A 12,349-nucleotide genomic window follows, 5' to 3' on the forward strand; every position below is an offset into this window, starting at 1 on the left:
GATGGACCTAGAGTCTGTCCTACAGAATGAAGTAAGCCAGAGTGAGAAAAACAAATAGCGTATATTAATTCGTATATGTGGAACCTAGATAAATGGTACAGATGAACCTATTTGCAGGGCAGGAATAGAGATGTAGACGTAGAGAAGAGACATGTGGACACAGGTGGGGAAGGGGAGGGTGGGACGAATTGGGAGATTAAGTTTGACATGAATACACCGCCACGTGTAAAATATATAGCTAGTGGGAACCTCCTGTACAGCACAGGGAGCTCAGCTCAGTGCTCTGTGATGACCTAGATGGCTGGGATGTGGGGGGAAGGGAGCTCCAAGAGGGAGGTGATATGGGTACACATATAGCTGATTCACTTCATTGTACCGCAGAAACTAACACAGCATTGTAAAGCAGTTATACTCCAATGGGGGAAAAAAACAAACAAACTAATGAATATAACAAAAAGAAGCTGACTCAGATATAGAGAATAAATTAGTGGTTACCAGTGGGGAGGGTGTCAATATAGAGATGGGGGAGTGGGAGGCACAAACCATTGGGTGTAAGATAGGCTCAAGAATGTGCTGTAGAACACGGGGAATAGAGCCAGTATTTTGTATTAGCTATACAAATGTAAATGCAAAGTCACCTTTAAAATTATATTAAAAAATATCAAATCAGGGCTTCCCTGGTGGCGCAGTGGTTGAGAGTCCACCTGCCGATGCAGGGGACACGGGTTCGGGCCCCAGTCCGGGAGGATCCCACATGCCGCAGAGCGGCTAGGCCCATGAGCCATGGCCGCTGAGCCTGCATGTCCGGAGCCTGTGCTCCACAACGGGAGAGGCCACAACAGTGAGAGGCCTGCATACCAAAAAAAAAAAAAAAAAAAAAAAAAAAAAAAAAAGGAAGGCACATTCTAGGCAAGACTTGACTAGATGGGTGAGGAAGAGGTCTTTGAAGAGCTGGGAGAGGTGATGGACAAGGGCCCTGAGGGGAGAGCATGACGAGCTAAGGGAGAGCTAGGCAAAAGGTCATCCTAGGGAGTCTGGATTTCACTGCAGCTACAAGGAGCCATTTTATTCAGGGTGGATGGGGAAGGTAATCTGATCATAGGGGAAAAATGTGCAATGTGAGATAGGCAGTTAATCGTTTTCTCTGCAGTCTAAATGAGATAGTATTTCTAAAGAAAGATCCTTTAAATAAATGTTTGAGCCTTCTAAGTCAATAATTCAATCTCTCAGAATTTATCCTGAGAAAACAATCTCAACCTCAAAGCAATTCCCTGGCCTCCGTATACTCCTGTATCAAGCACGTGCACTTGTGTGTGAATCACACACACTCAGAGTAACATACATAAACTTTTCTTTCCAGGTATCCCCATCAACCAAAGTATTTCCAACACCTTCCCACCTCCCCCTTTACTGAGAGCCAAAAAGCCTGTATTACACCTATACAAAGAACAGGTGGCGGGCTTTCCTGATGGCGCAGTGGTTGAGAGTCTGCCTGTCGGTGCAGGGGACACAGGTTCGTGCCCCGGTCCGGGAAGATCCCACGTGCCGTGGAACGGCTGGGCCCGTGAGCCATGGCCGCTGAGCCTGCGCGTCCAGAGCCTGTGCTCTGCAAAGGGACAGGCCACAACAGTGAGAGGCCCGCATACCGCAAAAAAAAAAAAAAAAAAAAAAAAAAGAACAGGTGGCAAGTTTGCTGAACAAAACCAGGTTTGCCTGTACAGGAAATGAGATGACAGTTGGCATGTTATTAGCAAATCTTTTTAATTCTACCATGTTAAAAGGCTTTAATGTATTTTGCTTTATTTGAAAATTTAGCACCTTACCCCCTGCATGATTTTTAATTATCTTAACCCCTCCTCTGTCTTACACAAATTTCTGGCACTCTGGCACGGTTCTGCTATGTTTGAAGAAGCTGGGTTCTCCCGTCTTTTTTTTTTTTTTCCGAATACACATACATACAAACACTTCCATTCAACCTTTAGTATACCTGTTTTGTAAATTCAAATTTTGAAAATATTATATGTGCCTAGAAAAAAAGTCACGCCTACTACATGAATCAACATTTCAGTATTATTACCAAGTCAAACTCTCCCTTTGATCATAAGCCGCCTACACAGAAAAGTCTCCCAGCACAACGTATAAATGCCCCTAAGGTTTACCTGACATCCTTCTCTCGTTGTGGTTTTCTTCATAAATAGTCAGAGCTGAATCGCGACACACATGAGACTCAGGGAGTGACAGATACTCAACCGTAAACTTTGCCATACTGCTTGGTGAAACTCTGAGCACCCAAGAACATTCCAGTTTTCCTCTATAATCCAGTGGATATCTTGGAGAGGAAAAAAAGCCTCTGGGCTCTTCCAGCTCCACTTCAGAGTAACAGCCTATGATTCAGAATATAGGGACACCAGGGACCACATAAGTAAGACAAAGAAAAATGAGATTTTATCATAAACTTGAATAATTTAGGCTTGCAAGAAGAAAATTAAAACAATTACCATCAATTACAAGTTCTTGGGTAAAATGATCATCCCATTTAATGTGTCCTACTTTTGTGAAATGAGGCTGTAGAAGTATAATTTAAACAATAATTACTTAAAATGACTTTTAACTGAATTTTAAAAATTTCTTAGAAAATGCACAGTGGACTGCATTACATCCTCTAATCCCAGCCTGTTTTCATTTTTTTCCTTCTTTGAGATGCAACTGAAGATCTGTTCCTAAAAGCTTCATTGACTTCACTGAGCACTTATCTTGCTGGGACAAATGATTACATTTATGGAGCTTGTCACTGAGATCAAGAAAAGGAACTGAATCATATAAAGTCATGAATTCCCAACCACTCACTATTTTTTGTAAATGGGGTAACAATTTCAAAAAACCATTGCTAAGATTCATTCATTCCCTTGTGTAAAAAGCAAGTGGTGGGAGTGGGTAGGTGTTAAATATGGCAGAATCCTAACACTTTTTCTCATAGAATATTCATAGAAGTAAAACAAAACAATACCCTTTTATATGTAAAACTTTGGAAGTTCTTTGGTATGCATAAGTATTTCTGAACACATACAAATGAGAAATATCTTCTCTGCATTTTAACAATGTTCATTTTCTAATAGTCTGAATGGGACAGTTCAAAGAACACACTTGATGGTCACTACACCACAACACTTACTGACCCTCATCATGGGTCATACCATCCCTATTCTAAGTGCATAACATGCATTAACTTACTTTGGCACTCATTGAAATTATTCAGTTAAGCCATCAAAATCATTAGGTTTTATGATCTTAAACCTAAGTCTGCTTTCCATCTCAACCCCAATTCCAGATTTAATTTAATCTAAATATGACTCTTTGACTCTTGTTTTGACTCCTGACTCTTGTGTTGTCAGAATGTACCACCCATAACTGGTCCCTGAGTTACTCCACTTCATTCCTAGAAGATTTTAGCAGTCATTTTCTCCAACACTATTCCCACCATATATCTTGCTGATTTCAATAGCCATACAGACGATGATTCCAGCACTGAATCTTTTCTGTTTCTCAACTTTCCTCCAATGATCTTGTCCTTCACCTGACCTCATTCACTCCTCCAAAGGGTCAGCCCCTAGAGACCTGGTCATTAGCAATAACTGTAAGCCTTACATAAACTCAATTTCAAGAACCACCATCTCCAACCACAACCTTCTATTTTTCAGCTTACACCAACACTCCTTCACCTTTTGAGACTTGTAATTCATCTATTCCACCACCTTTTCTTGTTCCTTAACTTTTCATCCTTGCTTCACTCTTTTCCTAGCTTAAATTCCAACCATCCATCATTTTAATCTCTTCCTCATACACACTCTCAATTCCCTTATACTCTTGTATACTTGGAAAAACCCACTCTGATTGAATCTACTCTCCACCTGGGCTGCATCTATGTGGTATGCCTCAGTGTCTCCAGAGGAAAACATACAACCAAACTAACTGATTAGTCTCCCTCTAAATTTATGATCATTCATCTCAGAGGCTTTTATGCTGCCAAACAATTCTATGACATTTTCATATTCCACACACTTGGTCACTTTTTTCGAGAACTGTTTACTACTTTCTCCTTTTTCTCTCAAAACCCGCAGAGCCTCTCCCACAATCCTCTGTTTCATGTGCTAAGAAAATATAAGCAATTAGAGGAGAACTGCCGTTCCCATTCCCACATGTACCCATACAACAGCAGCAGTGCCTAAATATTCTGCTTTCCATCTGGCAACTATGGATAAACTGCACTTTGCTCCTATCCAAGACCAACCCTTCCACCTGGACACTAGATCTCACCCACTTTCTTCTACTGAAGGTCCTCACTCTAGCAAGTCTCCCCCTTCTCCCTTGCGTCCTTTTCAATTTTCCTCCAACTCTTTCTAGTTGTCTATTGGGCTTGAGTGTATATGGGAGTGGATGGGGCAGAGATGGATGAAAAGGGAAAGATCCTGACCATTTGGAAACCAAGAATGATGGTATCATGGAACTTTTATCTTCTTATAAATCTATCACAGACATCTAAATCTACAGTTCCTTTTTGCTTTTAACTAAAAATAAAAATCCTATTAGCAAACAGACACTGACAAGTGGGGGAGAATTAAGAGAGACACTAACACTGATACTGGTCTTGGTCATCTAATATCCAGAGTCTTTATCTAGCAAGATACCTGAAAGCCTGAGGGCCTTTGTTCATGTAGCAATAAATAGCTCAGAGGTCAGAATAATTCTGTGAACTTCTCCAAAATTCAAGCACTGTTCACAACCACAAGACTTTTTAAAAATTTTTTTTACCTGCAACAGCTGTAACTATGGGGTAGAAAAGATCCCTAGACAGTAACAATAACAACTCTCCTGTCTTTCAGCTTAAACTACCAACCAGAATGAAGACACAGTTTACGGTATTCCAAAGAAAATTAGTGAACCCAGATGAAAAATGCTTTTTGCTAAATTCTTACTAGCTATATTAATGGCATAACGTGAACATCTACTACCTGGCCCAGATGCACTGTCTCTTGAAGGTGTGGGTGGTGGCAATTGTGGTCTTGTTAAGATTTTGCTTTCTTTATTTATCTGAAGTAAAACAGGACCTGCATCTGGGGAGAACATGTTAAAAGTAAATAAAGATGAAAGCCAAAGGACAAAATGTAGTCTGTTCCAGAGCAGATTTTTTTTCAAAGAGAATGCAAATCTAGGATTAAAGCAGCCTCAGGAAATGTCAATTTTACCATAACTCTGCCTAAGGAAGAACTTATTCTTACAGAATTTTAACGTGTATTTTAATGTGTTTAGAAACTAAAATAAATAAAATACTATATTATGTTCTCCTCTTTCATAATGCTGATTTCCACCACTCTCACCTCTCCCAAACCCACCTAAAAAAAAGAGGCACCTTTTTATAATATCTGAAAAATATTTACCTTTGATTCTGGATTGAATCCAGTCCAAGAAGACACTCACCCTGGCAAATACGCCTGGCTTCCTTGGCTGGGGACAGCTGGCTCCCCAGCTGACAATGCCATAGAGGACAAAGGGAGCTTTTTCATGTTTACATACTAATGGCCCACCAGAATCTCCCTGAAACACCAAGAAAACATGTTCTAAAATTGCTTTAATCAGAACTACTGCTTTCAGTTTTGGAACAGGAATAATCAATAATTTATTCATAATATATTTCTTTAATTTCTTAAAGATTTATTTTTATCAATTTGTATACCTTAGAATACTTAGACTTAAATAAATGAAATCATGAATAAAAGAAATGAAAGAGGAGACATTACAACTGGTACCACAGAAATACAAGGGATCATAAGAGACCACTATCAACAACTATAAACTGAAAAATTGGATAAACTTAGAAGAAATAAATTCCTAGAAACATGCCACCTACTAACACCAAATCGAAAGGAAAAAGAAAATCATAACAGACCAATACAAGAAAGGAGATTGAATCAATAATCAAGAACATACCAACAAAGAAAAGCCTAGGACCAGATGGCTTCACTAGTGAATTTTACTAAACATTTAAACAAGAATCCTTCTCAAAGTCTACCCAAAAACTGGAGGAGGGAATACTCCAAAGCTCATTTTATGAGGTCAGCATTACCCTCATACTAAAGCCAGAAAAGAACACTACAAAAAAAGATAATTAGGCCCATATTCCTAATGAACATAGATGTAAAAATCCCCCCAAAATACTAGCATAATGAATTCAACAGTATATTAAATGGATCAATCACCATAATCAAGTGGGATTTATTCCAGTGATGCAAGGGTGGTTCAACATATGCAAGTCAATAAATGTGAAAGTTAAAAATCGTATCATCATCTCAATAGTACAAAAAAGCATTTGACAAAATGCAACATTCTTGCATGATTAAGAACTCTCAACAACTTGGGTGTAAACAAAACATACCTCAACATACAAAAGGCCATATATAACAAACCCACAGCTGATATTCTACTCAACAGTGAAAGGTTGAAAGCTGTTCCTCTAAGAGAAGGAATAAGACAAAGGTGCTCACCCTCACCAGGCCTATTCAATATAGTCTGAAAATCCTAGCCAGAGCAATCAGGCAAGAAAGTCTTTTTATACAGAAAGTCTTAAAGGCTCCACCAAAAACTGTTAGAACTTATCAATGAATACAGTAAAGTTTCAGGATACAAAATGAACATATAGAAATCAGTTGTGTCTCAATACACCAACAGAACACACACACACACACACACACACACACACACACACATATAAAAATCCCATGTACAATAGCATCAAAAGAATAAAATACTTTGGAATAAATTTAACCAAGGAGGTAAAAGGTCTCTATACTGAAAACTGTGACTTTGATGAAAAAATTAAACACACAGAGAAATGGAAAGATAGCCCACATTCATGAATTTGAAGAATTAACATTGTTAAAATGTCCACACTACTCAAAACAAGCTATAGGTTCAATGCAGTCCATATCAAAATTTCAATGGCATTTTTCACAGAAATAGAGAAAAACAATCCTAAAATTCACATGGAACCACAAAGACCTTTGCATAGTCAAAGCAATCCTGAGAAAGAACAAAGCTGGAGGTATCACATTTCCTGATTTCAAAATATATTACAAATTTATAGTAATCAACACAGTATGGTGCTGGCATAAAAACAGACACACAGACCAATGAGACAGAATTGTGAGCCCAGTAAAAACCCTCATTTATATAGTTAACTAATATTTGAAAAAGGAGCAAAGAATACTCAATGGGGAAAAACTAGTTTCTTCAATAAATGGTGTTGGGAAAACTGGATAACCACATGCAGAGGAATAAAATTGAACCCCTATTTTACACCACAAAAATTAACTTGAAATAGATTAAAGACTTAAACATAAGACCCCAAATGGCAGAACTTCTAGAATAAAACATAGGGAAAAGCTCCTTTGACTTTGTTTTTGGCAACAGTATTTTTGGATATGAAACCAAAAGCACGAGCAACAGGGCCAAAAATCAGTAAGTGGGACTACATCAAGCTAAAAGGCTTCTGCACATCAGAAGAAACAATCATCAAAATGAAAATGCAACCCATGGAATGGGAGAAAATATTTTCAAACCATATATCTGATAGGCTGTTAATATCCAAAATTATAGAACTCATACAAATCAATAACAAAAAATGCAATTTATAAATAGGCAGAGGATCTGAATAGACATTTTTCCAAAGAAGATATACAGATGGCCAACAGGTACATGAAAATGTGCTCAACATCATGAGAATGCAAATCAAAATCACAATGAGATATAACCTCATACCTGTTTGATCAGCTATCATCAAAAAGACAAGAAATAAACTGATTACAAGGATGTGGAAAAAAAGAGAATCCTTTTGCACCATTGGTGGGAATATAAATTGGTATATCACTGTGGAAAATAGAACTAAAAATAGAACTACCATATGATACAGCAATCCCAGTTCTGGGTATATAGCCAAAGGAAATAAAAATAGGATACTGAAGAGGTATCTGCACCCCCATGTTTACTGCAGCTTTATTCGTATTAGCCAAGATATGGAAACAACCCATTTTTCTGTAAGAGGATGAATGGATAAAGAAGATGTATGGAGTATATGTGTGTGTGTATTTTATATATATATATATATATATATATATATATATAGAGAGAGAGAGAGAGAGAGAGAGAGATAGATATGTCTATATATTTGTTTACTTATTTGTTTATTTATTCAGCCATGAGAATACTGAATACTAAAATGGAATATTATTCAGCCATGAGAAAGAAGGAAATCCTGTCATTTGCGACAACATGGATAATCCTTGAGAACAATATGTTAAGTGAAAAGTCAGATAGTGAAAGACAATTACTGTATGATATCACATATGCATGAGACCTAAAAAATGGGAAAAATGGGAAGATGCTGGTCAAAGGGTATAAACTTCCAGCTGTAAGATTAACAGGTTCTAGGGATCTTATGTATAGCATGGTGACTGTAGTTAACAATACTGTATCGCTTACTTGAAAGCTGCTAAGAGAGTAGATCATAAGTGTTCTCAGCACAAGAAAGAAATGATAATTATGTGAGGTGATGAAGGTGTTAACTAACCCTACTATGGTAAGCATTTCACAATACATAAGTGTATCAAAATCATCACATTGTACATTTTAAATTTATAAAATTTTATATGTCAATTATATCTCAATAAAGCTGAAAAATAAAAAACCCAAGCTTTAAAACATAGGATATGTATTTTTTTAAGATAGTCTTTCTGATTTTTTATCAGGGCTTTTTTTTTTTTTTTTGACACAAATGTACTTAGGACCAAACTAAACCTTTAATTTAATTGTCTTCTTATAAAATAAACTGAGCTGATAACATATTTGAGATAAGTGTTTAGTTTATATGAAGAATTTCACAGGAGAAATCCTGATCTGGGAATAGGAGACAGATTCTTTAATCTGTAATGTAGAACAATTAACATTTTCTCTGGGCCTAATTTTTTTCCCACATAATTTAAGATTATACTTAGGAGCCCCTCCAGTTTGAAAATTGTCTGATTTGTCAAATCCGGTGTTTTTTTATTCACTCATTCGTTCAGTACGAACACATACCCAATATAGAATTTTTCAGTCAATTACAAACATTTTGTGATACAGAAAGAGCCTGTGTAATTTATCTTTTATGGTCAGCACTTATTACAGGGCCTCACACATGGTAAATCTTCAAGAAACAAATGGTACCTACTGATTATTTTAAAAATTATTCGGTGCCTACTGTGAGCCAGGCATTCTGGAAAAGAATATAAACAAATTAGATGGTGATAATGGCCATAAAGGAAATACTCAGAGTGAAAAGTTGAGAACAATGGCAGCTATGTGTACGCTTACACGTGCATGTATATATTTGTAGTTTCAATAACATTTGAGCTTGTACATGAAAAATAAGGAGGTGGATTTTCAAAAACCTGGAGGAATAGCATTTTAATGCAGAATTAATATCTGGGCTAAGGCCCCAACTTAGACAAGGATGTGGCAAGTCTGAGGTCAGAAGGCAATCAATGTGGCTGAAAAATAGTAAGCAAGAGGATAGAAATAAGAACTAGACTGGAGGGCTTCCCTGGTGGCACAGTGGTTGAGAGTCTGACTGCCGATGCAGGGGACATGGGTTCGTGCCCCAGTCCAGGAAGATCCCACATGCCGCGGAGCGGCTAGGCCCATGAGCCATGGCTGCTGAGCCTGCACGTCCGGAGCCTGTGCTCCGCAACGGGAGAGGCCACAACAGTGAGAGGCCCGCGTACCGCAAAAAAAACAAAAAAGAACTAGACTGGAAAAGTCAGCAAGAACAGAACATGTATCACTCTGTGAAGACAAAGATCAATGGTAGGTCAAAGAACTTGAGATTATTAAAAAAATCTAAAATTTGTTGTGAGCAAAGAACCACTGTGTATCTGAAACTCCCATGTCTCTGCATTCCAACATTCTGTTGTTCACCTTCCTGGATGAGAAATTACATTAGCAGGTCCATTACCCCTGAGTATACACAGGAGGGTAAAAACCCTTTTTTTGGGTGAAAACCAATTACCTGATAGAAATATTAGAGTCCGTTTCATCAAAGCAAGTTTCTGAAGTCACCCTTTTAGTAATTCAGTTTTCTTTATAAAAGAAAGCTAGCCACATCTAGTCAGAATCTCTCCTATTTTCCTTTTTTTGTAGTGGCTGTAAATTTGGTCATACTGCAGCGAAAGTGACAGCTGGATGTAGCTGAAACAAATATAGGTACCAACCGAGATTATGGTATTTGGCTCACCTCTGACATGGACCTATTTGCTCTCTTGATAGATTAAGCTCTTCCCTTAATGTTACATGCTGTTAAACATGACAGGGACAGCAGAGCCATTTGTAATTTTTTTGATGTGAAAAAGAAAGAAAAACCATCCTTCAAAAGGGGGAGAATGAACACATTAATTCAGAGTACTTTTCTATTGGATTTTTATAATATAACAGTAATGTCCTCTAGCAGATGGTGTGAGCGCCCTTCTCATATTCCTCGGACCTTCCAGTCTATGACGGCTGTGTGCCTGAGGGCCCTTGCCCTGTCCACCCCAGCCATAAGGCAGCTCAGACTGTGGGAAATGCTCCCCTGCAGCCCTCCAACCGTGACTCTGGGGAAGCTCCCTCACCCCTCCAAGGGGAGGGGATAAACATACTGCGTGTGTTTTGCATCACTGCCAGAGTTTCGCTGCAGGATTCAGCTCAGTCCCTCCCTGTGGTAGTTGGCTTCATAGCACATTAATAGCACATCAATAGATGTGCTGCCTTCCCTTCCCTGTACCACCTCCTCACATTTCTACCAGTGATATTTGTACTTTCTGAGCAGACTGTTGCCCTTGAATCCTCCTCTCAGAGTCTGCTTCTGAAGAATGCAAATTACAATATGCAACATAAAACAGAATTTGGGTAGTGCTTGACACAAGGAAAGGGTTTAACTACACTGAATTTATATTCAATGTTAAGAGGGGACCTCCTTCCTTCTCTCCTCATTTTTTCCAATGGAAAGACTTCTATCCAGATTAAAGCCCAGTTTTCTCCCCATAGAGGTGGTATCCATTGGTTTCTGTTTCTTCATGGCCAGGGCGTTGGGGGGAGCGTTGGGGGGGGCAGGGGAGGACTATCAAAAAGCTGCAACTCAAGATTCATTCTTTCTTCCCTCTCTACTCTAGACCAATATGAAATGATACAACAATCTGGAGAAGTGTGTCTGCTCTACAGACCCCAACTTTCCCTTAGGCAGGCTGCCTCAAGTCCAGACTACTAGGTGTTCAAGGTGGGCTGCTTAGTGTTGGAAACACTTTTTGGTTCCATACCTAAGGCATATTCCTCAGTCGGCTTTGTGGATATTAAAGCTGGTGTTTTGTAATCCTTTTGCCCATATCCTGTCTTTTTCTTAGTTGATTCTGGACTTGCCAATAGCATGCTTGCCCAACTGACATGTGAATACATCTGCACAGCTTCGTGCCTCTAGGATATCACTAAAATTAAACTACTGCTTTGTGATTTGTTTTCTGCTGCATATGAAAACCACTTTTTCAAAGGTTCTCATTTTCTTCATGATTATCTTATTTTATTCTGTGGTAGAAAATTAAGTGCGAGTACCCAGGAGTTTAGTAATAATTTGAAACAATAAAACTCTTAAGGCATAAGTAGGATACACTAATTTATAATCCGTATTTGCTCGTTCCCCTTTTACCAAAGCTTTAAGTATATCTGAACCCGTCTTCCCACCTGCAGACCAGTTCAGTGGTGCTGCCCTCTCCTACCTTCTCATGGGCTCCTCTGTGTACCCTCTGCCCCTCTGACTGATGGCTGCTTCTGTCTCCTCTCTGCCATCTCAGCAAGTTTGAACTAAGTAATTCACTCTTCCTGTTGTCCTACTGGCTTTCGAGTAGGGGTGTGGCGTGATGCTGCAGGCACAGGCCAAGATGCTTGTCTGTGGCTTTGAGAGTAGATTCTTCCTGTCTAAGGAGAATCTCCAACAGATGACAGCTTCCTATCTTCCTCTGCAAAATTAGAATCCTCTCACCTGACCCACATCTTTCCCTCCAGATGCTGCAAAGCCAGCACAGATCATCTTCTCTGTAATCCCTCCTGGATGGGCAGAATAGTAAGTGTGTTCGCAGACCTCTCTTTCCAACACGAGCACTTGAATCTGCTGTAAGCGACTCGCTAGGCCACCATCTAAGAAATAGATTCAGAAAGACAGCTTGATAATGAAGTAAGCAACAAGTGGTGTTAGAGAAATAGATTTAAGTTCAGACTTGCTCTACACCGACACAGC

General features: G+C 38.8%; 1 protein-coding gene across 1 annotated transcript in view; it reads right to left on the reverse strand.

Annotated features, from left to right (window-relative positions):
- The window catches only part of OVCH1 (ovochymase 1), a 72,811-nt gene that overhangs the window by 24,019 nt on the left and 36,443 nt on the right, over positions 1 to 12,349 (reverse strand). The window contains 4 exon segments of the mRNA XM_060114160.1: positions 2,160 to 2,384; positions 5,010 to 5,105; positions 5,436 to 5,592; positions 12,095 to 12,249. Coding sequence (XP_059970143.1) covers positions 2,160 to 2,384; positions 5,010 to 5,105; positions 5,436 to 5,592; positions 12,095 to 12,249 — 633 coding nt within the window.

Source organism: Mesoplodon densirostris, chromosome 11 (assembly GCF_025265405.1).
Source record: "Mesoplodon densirostris isolate mMesDen1 chromosome 11, mMesDen1 primary haplotype, whole genome shotgun sequence".
Taxonomy (NCBI): domain Eukaryota; kingdom Metazoa; phylum Chordata; class Mammalia; order Artiodactyla; family Ziphiidae; genus Mesoplodon; species Mesoplodon densirostris.